At 43.3% G+C, this 18988-nt stretch overlaps 1 protein-coding gene across 1 annotated transcript in view; it reads right to left on the bottom strand.

Moving 5' to 3' along the window:
• DNAH17 (dynein axonemal heavy chain 17) overlaps positions 1-18988 on the bottom strand; it is an 8024690-nt gene that overhangs the window by 7284887 nt on the left and 720815 nt on the right. Inside the window, exon 7 of the mRNA XM_069655242.1 lies at positions 10414-10566. Coding sequence (XP_069511343.1) covers positions 10414-10566 — 153 coding nt within the window. The remainder of the gene's footprint in view (positions 1-10413; positions 10567-18988) is intronic.

The raw sequence follows: 18988 nt of genomic DNA, 5'->3' as shown, positions 1-18988 counted from the left end.
CAAAATCACTGCAAATAGAAACAAACTCCAGACAACCAACCCTAGACCAGCGGCCTCTCACCCGTCCTTCCACTCCCAGATTCGACTTCACCCCGATCACAACCATGCAAACTGCCAAGATCATTAAAGGACTGTAACCCTCAAAATGCAAAGGAGATTTTTGTCTGGCTACCTTCATAAAGGACTGTGCCGAAGAACTTGCCCCAGCCGTTTGCCATGACGTTAAGCAAAAACTCCTTCTCAACTGGCAATGTCCCAGAGAATATAAAAGAAGCCTTGGTTCTCCCATTCCTCAAAAAGCCCACACTAGACGCCAGCATTTACACCAATTACTTCCCCATCACGGCCATCCCCTTTCTCCTCAAAATACCTGACAGTGCAGGCGATTTGCAAATTCAAAATTATTTGGAAACCCACAAGCTTCTCGGCCTCCACCAATCAGGCTTCCGGCCAGGTCATGGTACGGAATCCACCCTCTTGGACCTAACAATCCAAATGGACATAATCAAAGACAATGGCATCATGGCCATCCTCCTCCTACTCAACCTCTCGCAGCATTTGATTTGGTCAATCACAAAATACTCTGCCAACATCTCTCCTCAGCTACCTCACTTCTCGGACAATTTTTCATTTTTTTGCGTTTATTCCCCTGATGAAGACGTTGTGAAATCTCTATATGTCGAAACCGGTTAGGACTGGCTAACTACAGGGTTCTAGAAAACTCTCTTGGATACCATGACTTCTGGACCAAAAGAAATGGATTCATGAAATCTTACATTGAGAATTATGTGTTTATGTTGTGCAATTCTAGTATTGATTGTGTATGAGTTGTTGATGGTATGACTGATATGATTGAGTATATGATTTGTACTTGTTGATATTATTAATGTTTGCTGACTTTTCAGTCTTCTTTGATGGATTGTCCATTGGATTTACACTATGTTGCTTGTGCTTTGAATTAAGAGTACAATTAACTTTCTATGGAAAAAAAGAATCTTAAATAAAAGCTTCTTTTACAAATAAGATCTAGAACCCCTTTCTGATGTTCAACACTTCTCGGCCAAAGCCATAGCTTGGATAGACTCATTCTTGACTAACCGCACAATGAGAATGTTTTCCACTGCAGCCCCCCTGTACCAATCACCTGTGCAGTCCCTCACGGCTCATGTGTCCCACCAACACTACAATATCTTCACCAAACCCCTCTTCGACCTACTCAATGTCCAGGGTGTCACCTACACAAACTATACGGATGCCACCCAAATCCTCGTACCCATCTCTGGCAACAACACCAATTCCATGGCGCTAAACAAACTATACCAAATTATCCAGACCTGGATGGCACAACATGGACTATGCCTAAACAATGAGAAAACTGAACTACTGCTCATCGGTACACCACTTGGACTAAACACACTCAGCGGCTCATACAAAGCCTTTTCTATCAACAGGAATTCAATCACTGTGGCCAAAGATGTAGAAACCTTGGGAGTATACCTAGACTCAAACATTATATCTAACCAGACAGGTAAATCATCGCATCAGCAGCAGCACACACTGCGAAACTGATTAATGCATGCAGGCCATTCCTATCACTAGAGCCCTCATACTATCCAGGATTGACTACTGTAACTCCCTCTTCGCAGGTACCAATGTCCCCAACATAAAAAACTCCAGGTCATCCAAAATAATGCTGTACGAGCAGCCCTAAATATCTCTAAAAAAGACCACCACATTTCCACAGCCAGACAAAGCATCCATTGGCTCCTGGTCCAAGAGCGCATCATGTTCAAAACAATAGCATTGACCCACAAATGTATCGTAAAGACTGCCCCACCTACTTGTCCAAAATAATCTCCTAGGCACAATCCTCCAGACCTACCCAAGCTGCCTACTCGCATCTATTCGACATCCCTAGATACAAGCGCCAGGAAGCAGCTTTCCTGTGATCGCTGCCAAACTCTGGAACGCCCTCCCTCTATTCCTAAGAGTTGACAAATCCTTTTGGTCCTTCCGCAAAGGCCTCAAAACATGGCTATTCTCACAAGACACCCACATCTAGCTGAACACATTTAACCCTACAACTTTGGTATCATCACTTCCACCTTAATAGACATCCAGCTTTATATAACTTGCATGTATCACATATGTCTGAACCATTGTAACATTTTACCTGTTATATACCTATCCCTGTATAACTTGTACTCATCACTTAAGCTCTGAATCATTGTAACCACTACCTGTAACAAATGTACTACTTATGACTAACTTCTTGTAACCTAGGGCAACTACTGCCCCCATGTAAGCCAGTGCCCAGATGCCCACGGGTTCGGTGCGCTTTACAAATGACCAAATAAATAAATAAATAAACAGTTGATGGGGCATCAGAGCACAGTGGTTGATTGGTTTTGAACAAGTCATTGAATAAAGAACAGTGTAATTAAGAAATGTGAAAATTGTGTATGTCATGTGTGATTGGGGTTCAACGGGTGAATTATGATTGTTACAGTAGAAAGTACTCTATCGTCATTTTCAATTATGATATGTGTCACAGAGGGCCTCAAGCACACACCAACTCCTGAAGAAAGTTCAAAGGATTTTACTGGTTTTGTAGTCAAGGGACTCTCGCAGGGCTATCCCTCTCTATCTTGTCTCGAGATGGGCGTGCCCTCCCTATCCCAGGCATCCCACACCACATGAGGGTCGCTAGACTTCGGTTACACTTACTATCTAAATTCTGTTGTGGTAGATCATGTTGCCAGGTTCTCATATGTGCCGCCACTGACACCAGGCACTTGGTGAAGACTCTTGGGGTAGATTCAAGGCACTGTGAAATGGTAATACTGCCCTGCTAACACAAAGCAAAAGATACCTTCAGTGCTTTGGATACATGGAGATGAGGAAATCAGCCTCTTCCATATCCAAGGATGAGAGGAATTCTATGCAGTATATTTGACTCAGGATCTTTTGTAAAGTGTTCATCTGTAACAAGTAGGACCTGAGGAATTTGTTGAGGATTCTGAGGATTCTGAGGTCCAGGAAGGACCTCCAAACCCCCATCCGAATTTTTCTGTACTAGGAAATAATAGGAGTATAGCCCTTGATTTTGTTGTGAATGAGGAACTCGCTCCATGGCTTTATTAAGCAGTAGGGTGATTTTCCACCTTTGAGGTAGTAGGAGTGAATGGTGGAAATCCTTAGGAATTACAGAGTGTGGGTGTGTGCCACCATGGAAAGCACCCATTGGTCCAAGGTTATTATTTTCTAGTACACTAGTAGTATGACAGACGCTCCACCCCCTCTTGGGTGCAGAAGTGTGGGACCGGCTGTAGTGAGGAGTCCTTATTGCATGCCTGCCTGGTCTTTAGCTTGGGAAATGCCGCTTCGTCTGCTGTCCCCTCACCCAAATATGGCTGCGACTTGACTTGCCGTGATATCTCTTTGTGTTGGATGCTCCTTTATAAGCCTGTGGGTGAGAGGACGAACGTGAGTCTCTGACTTTGGGACTCATCATGAGTTGGGCGGTATCCTGGCAGTAATAGCGCCTGAATACCGCCCAACGCAATTAGCGTTACTGCAACTTTGCGCCAGAATCGAGTTGCTGTGGCGTTTTTAGTCCCCATTTGTCATGAGTCCATAGCACTCTATGGGGTGTTCGCCACTATTACAGCTGGCGGTAATAGCACCGGTGGAAAGAGCGCCGAAAATGGGCAGAAAGCTGGAGATGTACCTCTAGCTTGACGGTTCTGGTTGTTACTTAAGTAAGAGATAGAAAGCGGATGAAGGATGTCCCTGTAAGACTCGTACAGAGGTGCAAATCAGAAAGATTTAAACCGATTAATAGGGAACCTGGACCTTCTGAAACAATGACGTTCGTGCCCCCGGGGGACATACTACTCTCCGACACATGACTCCTTCTCCAGAATAGATCTTCTACTAGCGGACACCACCCTGCAGGGATATGTCTCTGAGTGTGCGGTGGAGCCAGTGCCGTAATCCGACCATGATTTTGTTTGAGCGAACCTCGTCAAGTGGCTGACTCATAGCAATGTAGATAGATGGAGGTGTTATGACTTCCTTTTCAAAGACAATGAGATGGCACAGTTCGTATTGACGGAAATTAAGGATTACTTTGAGTTTAATGACACAGAAGATATTAGTCCCTGTTTTCTGTGGGAAGGCTTTAAAGCAGCGTTGCGGGCGTTCTAATAAAGATAGTAGACCACAAAAAGAGGGAAAGGCAGCGGGCAGAAACGGAGTTACGGGGAAAAATCAAGGGATTGCAACCCAGGTGGCACAGTTGAAATGGTATAAATCTTAGTCGCAGGCCCTTCTGGTTAAGGAGACTAAAAAGAAGCTTCTGGACTTAAATCAGAAATGCCACGAGATGGGCGATAAGGCCAACAAGTCTTGGCGTGGAGATTGAGAAAAGAGCGCAAATCTAAAATGGTGTTGGGCATACAAGGTCGCGAGGGGCAGTTGTTAGAGATCCAGAGCGCATAGACAAGGAATTCCAGGACTATTATGAGCGGCTCTACTCGTCCGAGAACGATTGCGATGGGTCCCTGTTAGGCAGAATCCTGTGCAGTGCCCTTAGGGACCACTGCACACAATTAAGACTACAAGTGGTAATACAAGTTCACCTTTGGTACAAGCCTGTACTACACTGTTAGAGCGGTAGCAGTAGCGGAGCAGCCAGACTTATCTCAAGAGCAAATGATCAGTAGTAGAGATTACACAAAGGACTACAATTACTGTGACTCAAGCAATCACTGACTCAAGGTTTTTGGTTAAAAAGTAAAAGTACATTTATTTTAGACCATCTGTTTGCAAAACATTTCACTTCTATTAAATTAAAACCACACGTAAAATACACTACATACAACCAATTCTCCTTGTGCAGAACAACTCAAGGTAAGTACCTTAGGATTTGATACACCGGTGTTATGAAACAAAAGGCGTTACCGGGAATACATATGCAATCACTTTTTGACAGTAATGACAGTTCGGTCTTACTTAAGATACGTATACCCGCAGGAAGAAATGTTACTGGAGTTACACACTTAGCACCTGAGTTAACACAAGGGATTTGGGGGCAAATATCAAAGGCAATACTTTTGTCAAGGCAGAAAGAATCAGAGAACACTTGTTGACAAGAAGATAAAAGTCAATAGGCCTGCGCCAGTGTCAAGTGGAACCAGGTTCCTGTTGTCGAGGATCACACAGTCAGACAGTTCACGATTCAAGGTTGCCAGGTGTACTTGGATATTGTCAACAGAGGAAGCAAAATGTATAAGAGGGAAGGAAGACAAGGGCAAGCCTTGGATGAGGAGAAAAGGTTCACCCTAGTTCCTCGAAGCTGGACACAGTACCTTATTCTTTGCAGAAGCTGGCGCCACAACAGTTGTTCCTGGTAGTTTCCTGCAGACTCACGGTTCCTGGAGCTTCAGTCGTGGGGACAAGAAGGACGATGTCTGGAGTGATCTGCATTACCAAGGGATGAGGCCAGCAGCAGCAACAACGGTGAATAAAAGGTGCACTCCTTTAAAACAGGAGAGGCTCAACAGATGGCTATCCGGACCACTACAGCAGGGTGCAGCGATTTCGACCACGAAGAGCATCCTTTGTCTGTGGAAGAATAGCTGGTTGATCCCACCAGGCTCAAGGGAAGAAGACTCTGGGCTGGATCTTCTCTTGTCGTTGAAGGGTAGATAGCTTAGGACTGCAGCAGGGCTTCACTGGGGCTCAGTAGTTGCAGCAGCCGTCTTCTTCTCCACTTCTCTTCGGTTCCTTGCAGTTCCAGTGGCGACTCTGACTTCCAGCCCAAGAGTCCTGCCTTTTATGCGAAAATCCCCCATTTCACACAGCCTGGCTGTCAGTCTCCCAGCAGGGGGGTTGTCCGGTCCGGACAACCACCTCAGCCAATCATGGCAAAGTGTGATTTGTGTTTCCTAGGGTACCCTGTGCAGGGGGTGACTACACCCCTCCCTCACATTCAGCCCACCTAGACACCCAGGCGCCAAGAGGAGGGCTTCTTGGGAGAAGCCCACCAAAAGACAGTGAACAAAGAAGGCAAACCTGGTTTGCCGCGCAAAGTAAAACACAAGAAGGACTTCAACAAAAAGAAATGGCGAATAAACCTGACCGGAGCCAAAAGAAAGAGTATTTGGTCAAGCGTGTTTATGTTCGGGGCTAATATAATAGCCTGGGACAATACCACGTTTATATAATATAATCACGGTAGAAAAGTTAGGGTAGATATCACTGACACCAGCCAACTCTAAATGTTAAAAGAGCAAAACAAAGCTCAGAGAGGCACGTACAAAAAAGGGATAGGAATTAGCCCTTTCCAGTACTCCATGTAAGATAGGGTGTACTGGGTCTGTAGTTTTAAATGACTACATAAAGTAAATGGCAACTTTACCTGTTTCTGGGGAACAGTAGTCAGCCCCAGAAAAATGGAGTCAGTTGGAAGTCTCAAAGACAACCCTGTGTCACTGCACTGAAGGTGCTGTGTAACACACACAAAAAAGCTCCAGAGCCCAAGATCACACAAACAGTAGAAATACACATGGAAAAACACATGTCAGAGTGGGAAAAAGGCTCACACTCTTACCAGGTGGAAATAAATAAACTCCATAAATCCAGCAAAGCTGCTGCCGGACTCACTGGGTGAGGGAAATTAGCCATAGAATAAGAATTCTCCCTAACAGTCCCACATCAACAACTTTCTAAATTCACTGGCTATCCCAGGCCTCTCCAGGGAACAGGTGGGCGCTATAGAGGAAACAATCACGAGGAGGAGGTAGCCCACGCAATCAGAAGAATGACGGGGGGGCACGACCCCAGGGGGTTTATAAGTTTACGGCGAGTTTTTACAAAATGTACCGCTTGCTTTTAGCTCCTTATTTGGCGCAGGGAATTCATTGATTTCCTAGAAGGGGGTTCCCTCCCGGAAACCATGCTCGGGGGTATAATAGTGGTCATACACAAGGAGGGCAAAGACCCAGAGTCCTGCTCCTCATATAGGCCGATATCCCTTCTACACACTGATGTAAAGATTCTGGCCAGACTATTGGGAAGGAGGATAGTGTTAAGGATTTCACTCAGGAGACACACACCTTGGTCTCGGCCTAGTATGCAGCGCACAACTAAAATGCTTATCTCTTTATATTATATAGATTCAATATTGAGATAGTGCACCACTCATATCACACCGTCTTTTCAAATACCCCGGGTCGCAATGGACCATGAACCAGGCTGGTTGGTAAAATGCAATATGTATTTATTTATTTTAAAATTCACAAAAAATCATAAAATTTTTAATATGGGGCAGCAATCACCAATGGGGTGATAATTACAATGAGAATGTGAACAATGCACTGGGTTTAACTTTCTAGTGGAACATATACACAGCACAGCGGAATAGGAGCACTTTTTGATTTAGGAAAGATAGCACCCAAGTTAGAATTTCCCCCTACAACGGTCCTTCAACCCACAAATAATCAATTCTGAGTGGGTAAACAGAAGCAGCAGGTAATCAGGATTAAGAAACAATAAACAGAATCCAAATCTGACCCAACCCCTTTAACCCCCCAAAATAAGAGATAAAAACGGATTTTAAACCCCTTGCAATGCTATGAAATGCACTTGGAAATGGACAAATAAATAATGAATGCGTGTTAAAAACCAAGCAAATATAATTCCTCACAAAAGCAACAATGCAAAGACACTAACAATCACAAAGAATGGATTACCAAAATACAGTTAAAAAATGAGTGGAAAGTTTAAAACAGATTGCAGCAAAATGACACGTTGGAAACTCTGCATTTATTTAATTCCAGCCTGAAATTACCCAAACGATTTTTAATATAAACGGGTGAAATACACTGATTTGAAGTGCTGGGGGATAGAGGTATATCACAGGGATATTCTAGAAGTGAAACTAGGTATATAGCTTGTAAATTAGAGGTGTTATACAAGATATAAAAAGGAGCGCTTTGAATAAAATGAAGCCGGGAAATAGGAAAGGAAATCAGTTGTGACAAGAACAGTTTTACTTTACAACTAGAGTATTCAGGCTAGCCGACCAAAGAGGGACACAGTAAGATCCAGGGTTGATTTGCGATTTCAACACTGTCCCCCCATCGCCCAACCTTAGCGGAAACCAGTCTGATCACTTGAAATAGGACTAATGGCTTAGGATTACACAAGACAAAATTACTAAAGAGATGGTGCTAGCACTAAAAGCAAGGGCAGGGTTGCAAGAATGAGTCTGACAGTTTCAACAAGTTATCAGGATAAGGATAGGATGACTTAGGGAGTGCAATAAGAACCAAGGCAAGTCAAGGTATACTATGGATTTCTACAGGGTGGTGATTTATACTCACAGTCCACCTTTTAGTTTTGGGATTTTTGGACCATCAATAGGTTCTTAGTACATGTTTCCTTTTTTGGGTACAATTTTTGCGCCTACTGTAGTTGTTAGCGACTGTTTAACTGGTATAGAAACAACTTGAGGCAAATTGATATTAGAAGGTGGAATTTTATTTGGCCCCCAACTGGAACTCGTTAGTCCTGACCTTTCTCATATCAGTGTTTGATGATAATTCATTTTTAGTATTCCCATTAATTTCCTGTTCTGTTGAAACCTGCATAGATGAAATCATGTTCGCCAGTTTAGTTAAATCCTGCTTTACTATTTGTTGGTCTTTATACATATTATTACAGAGAGCAAACAGAACTTTAAAGTATAATCAGGAATTCAGGTTCTATGCAAGGGTGCTCCAAAGTTTATGAATACAAAGAAGAAAAGCTTGCTTGATGTATTGGAGACGATGCATAGTTGCTCATTTCCTTTCAGTTAGAATAAGTGATTTGGCCAGATCAATAAAATGGATGGAGCATTGGTCTGGTATCACAGCATTTTAGTTTCTTGTAACAAAAAATTCACTGTCAGTATTTGATTCAGCCTGTAGATTTCAACACAGATTTAAAAGAGAGTTATTGTCAATTGGATTATCTGAGGGCATATTAGGATTGATAGTGGTTTCTTTGTTTCTCCTGATGTTTTAGCAGGAATAAGATCTGCAGTGTTTATCCTCATAGTAGGTTTAAGAAAAGTAATTTTACCTAGGTCGCCCTCCTCGAGCTTGTTTATATATCCCAGATAGAATTCAAGATACCAACCACTGTTGCTTTAGATTGCTTTTTTTCCAATTGCGGCTTGCTGTCAGAACACAAGAGCTGATAACATGTTCTTTAAAACGGAGTGAGTAGCTGCGTCTGATGGCAGGCACTGTAGTGAAATCTTTGAGTTAGCACCAAGCCATGAGCCAGTTTAAAATTATTCGTTCTGAGGTTCAAAGGCATTATACCCCGCAGTCACCTTGTACTTAAAAAAGGATATAAAAAGCAGCAAGAGACTGCTTATGGTGACATTTGACAGATACTTCCTTCCAGGAGTTACCCCGGTCTTAAAACTTCATGCGTATTAGGATCAAAGGTCAAAACACCCACCTCTGTCGCCAAAATCTTATCCTTTACTTCAAAAAGTCAGGAATGCTAATCAGAAATAAGAACAAGAGTAACACATTTGCTGCCACAAGCTTGTGTTTTGTAGCAACTCAGAGCAAAGGTGGCTTATAGCACTCGGACAGATTAATGAATCACATGAATCGGCCATATCACTTCAAGCCACTTCTTGTCCACCTTTGACTTAAGTTCCTTGTAGATATACAGGCAACCAGGGGCCGTGGGGGTGAGAGCACCCAAACTGCTGCATAAGAGTCACGAGAATGAAATATTGTTTCACTCACGCAGTACCTTCAAATGACAAGTGAATGTTCTTGAGATCAGCTCCAATACCCCAAAACCCCAAACACACAGCAACGCACACTGCGCACGATCCGCGCCAGTTGAGTCTTTTGTAGTAAAGGCTCCTCATCCTCAAACGATGGAAACGAAAGCCAGACTTCAACAAGTAGGACTCTGCAATTACTGCAACACACAAAACACACAGCGTCACACATTTCGTGAGATCCACGCCGGTGTCAGTCTTTTGTAGGAAAGGCTCCTCCTCCTACTCAAACGATGGAAACAAAAGTCAGACTTCAACAAGTAGGTCTCTGTGCAAGTACTGCAACACACAAAACACACAGCGTCGCACACCGCACCTGCCGAGCGCTGGTGTTAGTCTTTTTGCAGTAAAGGCTCCTCCTCCTCAAACGATGTAAACAAAAGCCAGACTTCAACAAGTAAAAAAAGAAAAAAAAGAAAACACCTCACCACCAATAACAGTGTTCTCTTCCAGGTAAATTAAAAGAAATGGCACCACTAGGAAAGATCAGTCTACAGATTTTAAGACAATGAAAAGTTAACATGCATTTTAAAGTTACAAAATAAGTTCCAAACCTTAAAGAACAGATGCATCTCCGAACTGCAGTATTCGTAGGTGGTGAACAGTCTCTGCATTACACTTAGAGACAATTGAATCTTGGCCAGAGACTCTTCGATTTCTCCTTGTAAGCCTTTCATTATTTCCTCTGCACCCAAAAAGGTACGTACCTGTATACATGAAAACATGTTAACACACATGAAGCATGCATTGCTTTCAATTCAATATATTCAGCAAGAGAGCATATTTTGTTGATTTTAAATCAAAACTGAGCTTATTCTTTTCTATTATAGCTCTTAGATTGGGGGAGTTAGCTATGCAAAGCTGGACAGAGTGCTTTACTGGTAGGGTCACAGTGGTAAAGTGTCAGCCCTGTGGTGTTGTGGGTCTTCTTTTATGCTCACAAACGCATACTTCTAATTTCATACACGGATGATAGGATCCCCATTGGAGTTAAACTTCACTTTATTCATTCTTTCTCCAACTGCCCTGTGCCTCCCTTAACTCTTCCTTTTCCTCTCCCTCCCATCACTGTCACACCTTTCAAGGTCATCTCCTTCTTAAGGTCTCTTGTGTACACTTGTGTACGAGCGCGATACAAATAAAATATATCATATCATATCTTAAGGAGGACCCTACGGGCTACACCACAACACCTTCCCCCACTTATCGCCAAACTGCTCTGGTGGTTGTCCAGTCATTCTCTGGCATGTGTGACGTCGGCACCCTCTAGTGCCAGGCATCTCCATCCCCTCCTCATTCTCCTGGTCTCCTCGCATACCCACGGTAGTACCGTCCGGTGGTTCTTCTTGTTTCTCGTGGTTGTGTATATTTAGTCCCTCTAGTTCACGGGTCACTCTCCTTTGTTTGGGCGGCATTAACGTCTCTGGGCGGAGGACTCATTCCCGACAAACATCCTGAAGGTGATTCTGCCTTCCACATCTCGTAAACCAGTGCCACATTGCTGGGCAGAGTCCTCCGTGCGGGAAAGCCCTGCGGCACCTGTAGAACCTGCGCTCTCCTCTGCTCTGTTGTGTTTTGAATTGAGAAGGCATTCCGTTCAAGCTACCTTGCACTCGTGTCATTCCAGATTGCCAAGCGTGCATCGCTGCAACCCTCTCATCTCCGGTTGGCTTATCAATGATGGTTGCTTGTGTCTCCACCCTTTCATGGATGCGAGCCAGCTCTAAGATCTCTTCTAGCTGGAGTGGTTTCCTCAGGAGGTGCTTCCTCAGTAAAGCTGATGTGCATCCTTCTATATTTCTCACGCGTATCGCTTTCGTATCTGGACATTTGTTAAACTCACAGTGGGTTATGTTCTTCTGTAATCTTATGACAAACCCATTTACTGTCTCGTGCAGCAGATGGGCACACCTGTTGAAAGTGTATCTCTCAAAATCTTTGTTTGGCTGGGCTACCGACTCCTTATTTAGAGCTGCGATGGCAAGCTCATAAATTGATCTCTCCTGTATGGGTATGGTCTTCAGTATTCCTAGGACTTCCTTCCCTGCTAAGTTAGTGAATATGTTCAGGAGTGCTGGTGACTTGCTGTCTCCAATTGCCTTCACAAAGCCAGCAAACTCCTCTAGCCATCCCTCCCATTGGGGGCTGGGAGGGGACCTCTGTCCTGTTGGGGCTGGAGTTTAAATGTCTGGGGTTGTCTCGAAAATGCTGCTCTAAATGGATAGCTCTGTTGACTCCCCTCTTCACGCTCATCTTCTCTTTCCATGGCAGTAGTTGCTTGTGTCTCTCTTTATGTTTGTGGCGTTCTCTCATTCTGTCCTCTGTCACTTCATTGTGAATCCCCCTCTCATATCGAAATCCTGAGGTAGGGCTGCACCGTTGGCCTCCACTAGTGGTCTTTTCCCTCACTGCGCACTGTGCATCCCTGGATGAAGATGTCCACGTTTGATACTTCCCTGATAGTACCTAGTTGTTGTCCTTGGTACTCCCGACCCCCCCAGCGACCCACTGTTCTGTGCTTTCTTCAGTCCCATCTCTCCTCTCTCTTGTCCGTCTGTGATGGTCTTTCGTGGTTCGGGCGTACTTCCTCTGCTGTGTGTAATGGCGGATTACCGCGCTCTTTGTGTAGAGTGCTTGTTGTGGACTAGCGGAGTGCTGTGTGTTTTCCTTCCTTTGTATTTCTCGGGGATGGCTGAGAGCAGGTTCCCTCTCCTCCTCTTTTCTATGGAGCGGCAGGCTGCCGTGTAAAGCCTTGGTCTGCGGGCCGTTTTCTTTTTTAAGTGGAGCATGGTGGTTAACTATCCCACATGCGGCGGACTGTCCTCTTCTATGAGGTGGATTGCCTTTGGATCGCGACGTGAACCCCCTGCCGCGTATGCTGGCGGAGTACTGCACACCATGCACCAGTTGGCTGCCAGTGCACTGTATTGGGTGAGACTGCTATGGAACGGGCGGATTACCTACAATATTGAGTTCTCCCGTCACAAGCGGACTGCCTCAGCTGTGGGCGGGGTGGAGGACTGCTGTAGCACGGGACGGAACGGGAAGTGTTGGACAAATGCCCTTCTTTGTAAACGTGGTTCCCAACTGCAAAGTGGAGCAGCTACGTTTATTGTTCATTTATGCTATTGTGTCTGTAAAGGTCCCCTGTTCCTTTAAGTTAGAAGCCCCTCTATTGGGGGCGAGTTCCATATTGTAAAGGGGAAGGGAGTAGTGTTGGCGTGAGTACGCCAGTACCAGTTTGCATTTGAATAAAGAAGGCTGGTCCTTAATCCCTCCGACTCTGCGTCCTTTATATGTGTCCTACACAACCTGCACAACCAGCAACCTGACCCTGTCAAGGGAGTATGGGGACCTCCCTCAACTTGGGCCAGGCGGCCAACTGGGCAGTTTGCCAGAGCCAGGCTACCCCAGAGCTGGAAAATGGGAGTTGGGAGGCTCCCCGTCTCTGTCCCCTCTAAATGTGACCAGCTTCTAATGCAATTTACCACTTTTGCTTGTCCTGTACCCGAGTACACTGTTATAGACAGTGTTCTCTTTCTTTCCTTTCAGGATTGCAGCGCCCAGAAGTCCTTGCGGTGGAGGAAGAAGCAGGTAACACACTATGGAGTAAAACATCAGCGGTGCAATATGGGCTGCAGACTGGCAATCAGGATGCTCACAATGGCTTGGCAACTTTGAAATTAACTATTTTGGTTGTGGGCCAAATGGAGGGGGGGGGAATAAAAATGAAACCAGGGAACAGGTTACTGTGGGTTGTTTGGTTGAGGTCAAGTCAGGAGATGGCGGACCAAGAGACCAGGTGGAGCAAGGAGAGTGGAGCAGAGCATGGAGGATCATCACAGTGAGCGTATACAAGGTGAGGTATTGGTTGGTGAGAAAAAGTGGTTCTTGGGAGTGAGTGTGCGTGTAAGGTGAGTGAGTAAGACTAAGCGAGAGCATAGGGACTTGGATGGGACTGATTGAGAAAGGTGACTGGGAGAGTGAAAGGAGGTGGGCTGTGGGTTGAGTGGAATGTAGTAGAGTAGTGGGAAAAGAGTGTAGTGGAGAGTAGTGGAATGGAGAGTCGAGGGAATGAGCAGTAACAGAGATGGGAGAGGAGAATAGTACAGAGAGAGAATGTAGCAGTAGTCAGAAGAACATGAGAGGGTCAGAGAAAGAAAGATGAGAGTTTGAGGAAGGTAAGGGAAGAGAGTAAGAGTAAGGGAAAAGGAAGGAAAGGGAAGGAAAGAAAATAAGGGTGTGAGAGGTAAAGACAGAGTGAGACCTTGGTGATTGGAAAGGACAGATACTTAAGATAATTCTTCAAAGGTTAGGATCCAACTAGAAGACCTGAGAGGGAGTAAGAGAGAAAAGGTGTTTCCCTTTAAGCCCTTATAAAGTAGTCATATCTTAGCTAGAAGGGGTTACTGATTTCTACTGACAACCTTCGGGTTAGGGACACTTTTGCTAATGAGGTCAAACCCCACAGAATAAGAGCGAGAGAGGGACACTCCTTAGTGAGACCCTGCACAAACATTTTAATAAAAACCCTTTAACTTCTTGAGGCCATCTGTGACAACTAAGTGAAATCCCGGGAGCCTGTGAAGCGACTGTCTGAGAGCCTGTCACATGTCATATTTGTGCTCTCATTGAGCTTTGGAGGCTGCCTGGCTGTGTTGGCACACCCAGGCAAGCAGCAACGCAAGTAGGACAGTGGGAAAGTGGTCTTTATGCTGTGAGAGAGCACTGTGTCAGCTCCAGTGGGCACACTTAGACCTCCAATACAGGTGAAGCTTTTTAGGGTCATGAAGCGATGGATGGTTGAGGCGCAGGCGTGTGCTAGGCTTGTTGTTGATCACACTCTGCTGGTTGACTCAGGGCTGCGGGCAGACTTGCAGCGTTATGGAGACCAGCGAATGCCACAGCAGATAGAACTCAGAGGTGCTGCTAAAGTAACAAGACACTGGAAATTGTAAGGGGCCTTTGTTTGAAGCAGAGGATAACAAACTGAAATGGTACCACCCACACGTTATTGGATTTTATACCATGCCCCTTTGCCATTTGCATCGTCCTCTGCCATATGAAATGTATTATGGCTGGAGAGGTGCAGCATTTCAATTGCCATGTGTGGGTGGCATAGGCTGTATCTGTATTATAGGCGATAACTGGGCATTTTGAGTTTTCAATCATGGTCTGCATGACACATTCTCAGCATCATAACATATCTTCTACGACTTCCATGAAGAACTTCTTGATAGAAGCTGAAACTTCAGGTGAAGCTTTACTGCAGAATCCTCGGAGAGTGACACGATCCATTTATAACAAGAATTGGGTGGATATCTATGATCGTATGCATAGGTATGATTATTATGCTCAACTGAAAAATGAACATAAAAAACAAGGTACCCTGCCAAATTATTTTAAGAGATTTCCAGACAAGCAAATTAGAGGTAATTTTCATGCATGTTAGGTTTAATTTACTTTCAATGGGGGAAGTTTTCATTATTTGTAATTTATTATCAAGTGATATGGCCTATTGTCTATTTTATGGGAACAAGAATGAACTGGAAACTTTGAAACATCTCACAATTACATGTCCTGCATTAACTTTGCAACGCACTTTAAAAAATATGTACATTGATCGGATTACATTGATGTAAATAACTTCTGGTAGCACTTATTGGATGGTAATTGTACAACCATGACTATCTATGTTTTGAGATATTTTATTCAACTAAAACTGCTTTAAGGACATGTTGTACGATAACATGTAATAGGGGTTATTAATCTGTTTTTCCTTTATTTGTTTTCCACTTTTTATTGTTTATATAAAAATAGTTTTACTCGTATGGTATTGTGTATTTTGTATGATTAATTTCAAAAGGTTGATGATTATTAACCAAATACAAAAGTAAAAAAAAAATGTTTAAAACATAATTCTCATGGCATCCGCCTGCATGTTCTGATCAGCTGGTATGTGCACTGCGGTGGCATTTTTGTATTCCTGCTAGGAGCATGTGCCAAATTGACTTAGCGTCTTCAGTGAAGACCCTTGACCTTGTCCTGACCTGCTCTCACCTTCAGCCTGTTGAAGTGAAAGGCTTTTTCTGTGCAAGAGTGTCTACATGTGCAAGCCTCAAACCTCCAGAAAGGATGTGTGATCAATTGCAAAGGCACTCCCTTCACCATGTCCACCCATGTGAACAGTTAGCATAAACATTTCTCTGCATGGAGTCCTAAAGTCTTTAATCTTTACCAGGCGGAAAGGAATATGAATTTGAATTGGCAGCACTGCTGGGACCCTTATGAAACAGAAATGAGATTGTAGTGCCAGAGGTGTTCCGAAGAGACTGTGTTGAAATTCTCCGCCCAGTTTACTCATCTCTGTACTGCCCAATCCCTGCGATGATCTGGACCCAAAACACTCCAAGCACAAGTAGTTTGGGTCACAGTAAAGTGATGGAAACACAACCAGCAGACAGCAAACCACTCTTTTATTCCCGGCATAAACAGAAGACTAAAGGCAGGAATCCGGGAGAACAAATTGTATAAAAAAAAAGAAGAAACCCCCCCCACATTTGAGACCGCTTCGCTGTGTGACCAGCCCATATGTGCTCTGACTACGTCCCCAAATTTTACACTTGGGAGGACTTCTTTGTTGTGCAAATGTTCCTATCCATATAGGCGCTACTGTTTCAGATCCATATAGTAAACATGGTATTGTCTTCTGTTTCCAGTATGTTACAGCTGGTTCTATGGAAAATTTGCCAAAGCGATATAGTATCATTTTGGTTTGTGCTATACCTGTGGCCAGTTTGTGTTCCATTTGGACAAAATGGCCTTTTGCATTGATGTTAGTTTCAAATATCATTCCCAAATATGTATACATGGTAACGACAATCAGCTTAATTTTGTTAATCGACCATTGGTATGATCTGCGATTGCATTTCTTTGGTGTATATTGAATGATTTGAGTCTTCTTGGTATTGATTTTCAATTCATTTTGATCAATATAGACTTCAAAACCATCCAATAATCTTTGCAGACCAATCGGTGTTTGCGATATAAGAACCAAATCATCGGCATGCATCAACGCTTTGACCGGCATGTTGTTAATTTTAGGAGTGTCAGAAACAATAGATTCAAAAGTGTTCTTGATGTCATAGATGAAGTAATTGAACACCGCTGAGGCTAACAGACAGCCTTTTTTAAATATGGGGACGATAATTGAAGTTTGCCATGTCAAGGGAAGAGCTCTGGTGAACAATATTTGTTGGAATAAATTGCTCAGAATAGTTGCCCATACTGGAATATTTGCTTTTAACATTATATTGTTTAGACGATCAGAGCCTATAGCTCTTGACCCACTAGTTTGTTTTATGAAGTGCTCTATGATCTCTACTGAACATTCTACTAGCCACTTCGACTCAGTTTCCATTGTATATTTATAAGTATCAAAACACTTGTCCGCATATAGGTGGGTGAAATGGTCAATCCATTGCGCTTCTTTTACTCCATTTGCTTGCATTTCAACTTGAGAAAGGGACGAGTAATCTTTAAGCAAAGTTTCACTATCATGTTGATATAGGAGAGATCTGCGGGCTCGAATCCAGTTTTGGTACCTGCACTTCGCCGATCTAAGTGCAGCTTGTGGCATTATCATATCAGATTTTACAATTTATTTTCTTTCTTTGCGATATGCTATACGTCTTGCCCGGACCTCAGGATCAAACGCATGAGAGTGCTTTACTGCATGTTGTTTAGTAATCATGATACTATCTTTAAACTGATTTAGTAATGTTGTATATTGTTTCCTAGAAGCATCAATTGGATTCCACTCAATGGCCTTATTCAATGCTTGTAATTTAGGAATTGGCCACGAGAAACCGGTCCTTGCATTATTCACTGACAAGGAAAAACTATACCAGTTTATCTTGGGTTCACTTATAGATCTATTCCAACACAGTTCTAATGCAAGTAGATTACGGTCACTGAATTGCTGAGATATAATTTTAAATGACAAAACTTGCACAAATAACTGAGTGTCAATATATATGTAATCGATACTATGAGAACCTTCTCTATACCATGTGAATTGAGCTGGAATATCAATTACAGCACCATTAACTACATGAAATTTTCTTTCTGCCATAAGACTAGACCATCAGTGACCCTCTTGGTGCGAACATCCTTGTTCTAGGAATCGATAGTTTATATTCAGATCACCAGCTATGATTGTGGCTGTAATATCTACCTTTATGGCGATGACATCAAGTAGTTTAGTTAATTCTTCATAGAAGGTGTCATCAGATATGCCTTCTGGTTTGCGGTATATGTTTATCATTGCAATATTACCTGAAGGACTTACTAGTCTCGTAAGTTACAAAAAGATATCATACGACAGCCAAGATTCAACGTGGAAACCAGGATTTCATCTAACCGTCACCAATAGGCCCCAAAGATGGTCTACCTTTGGTGCCCCTGGCAGCAGGGAGCAAGGAGGTGTCATAATTGTCCCATATCGGAGGGGTTAAGAACCATGTCTCCTGTAATATTAGAATGTCAAAAGGATGGTCCAATCTGTTTATAGTTGTTTGTAAATGTGTATGACCTCTCGTGTTCCAACATCCCAGTGTCAAAGATGTTTGTTTTTCACTATTAATTAGTTATGCTTTCCCCTGGTATTGCCTTACGACATGCTGACTTGGTTCCAGATATGAGTATTTTGTAGGGACATTATGCTGCAAATTCCGTGGCTGATATTCCTGTATTTGTAGTCGCTCTGGATCTTGGGCTATTAAAAAGCCCATCTTAAACAAGGTAATTTTTGATTGCCATATAGCATTCATGATCCTACGTGAGCGAATCCAAAGTCTCGCTATGGTCATGTTTTTACCTGCTATAAATTCAACCAGATCTATATCACCCGATGTGATATCCTCCAATTCCATCACATCATTGAAGATGTTCAGGATGCTTCGTCTGTTTAAATCATATGTAGAGAATGGATCATCTCTACATTTCATGATCAATGTGTGACATGAAGGCCTAAGTTGTTGTGGTGTAATATCATTTTTGCGCTCCAGGCGCTCATTTTCTTTCAGTGAGCGATTTAATTCAGAGGAAAGATTTCTTGTTTGGACATGG

The sequence above is a fragment of the Ambystoma mexicanum genome, chromosome 3q (assembly GCF_040938575.1).
Source record: "Ambystoma mexicanum isolate Mex_15411 chromosome 3q, UKY_AmexF1_1, whole genome shotgun sequence".
In the NCBI taxonomy this organism is placed as follows: domain Eukaryota; kingdom Metazoa; phylum Chordata; class Amphibia; order Caudata; family Ambystomatidae; genus Ambystoma; species Ambystoma mexicanum.
The sequence above is the reverse complement of the archived record's forward strand: the minus strand, read 5'-3'. Positions and strand labels throughout refer to the sequence as shown.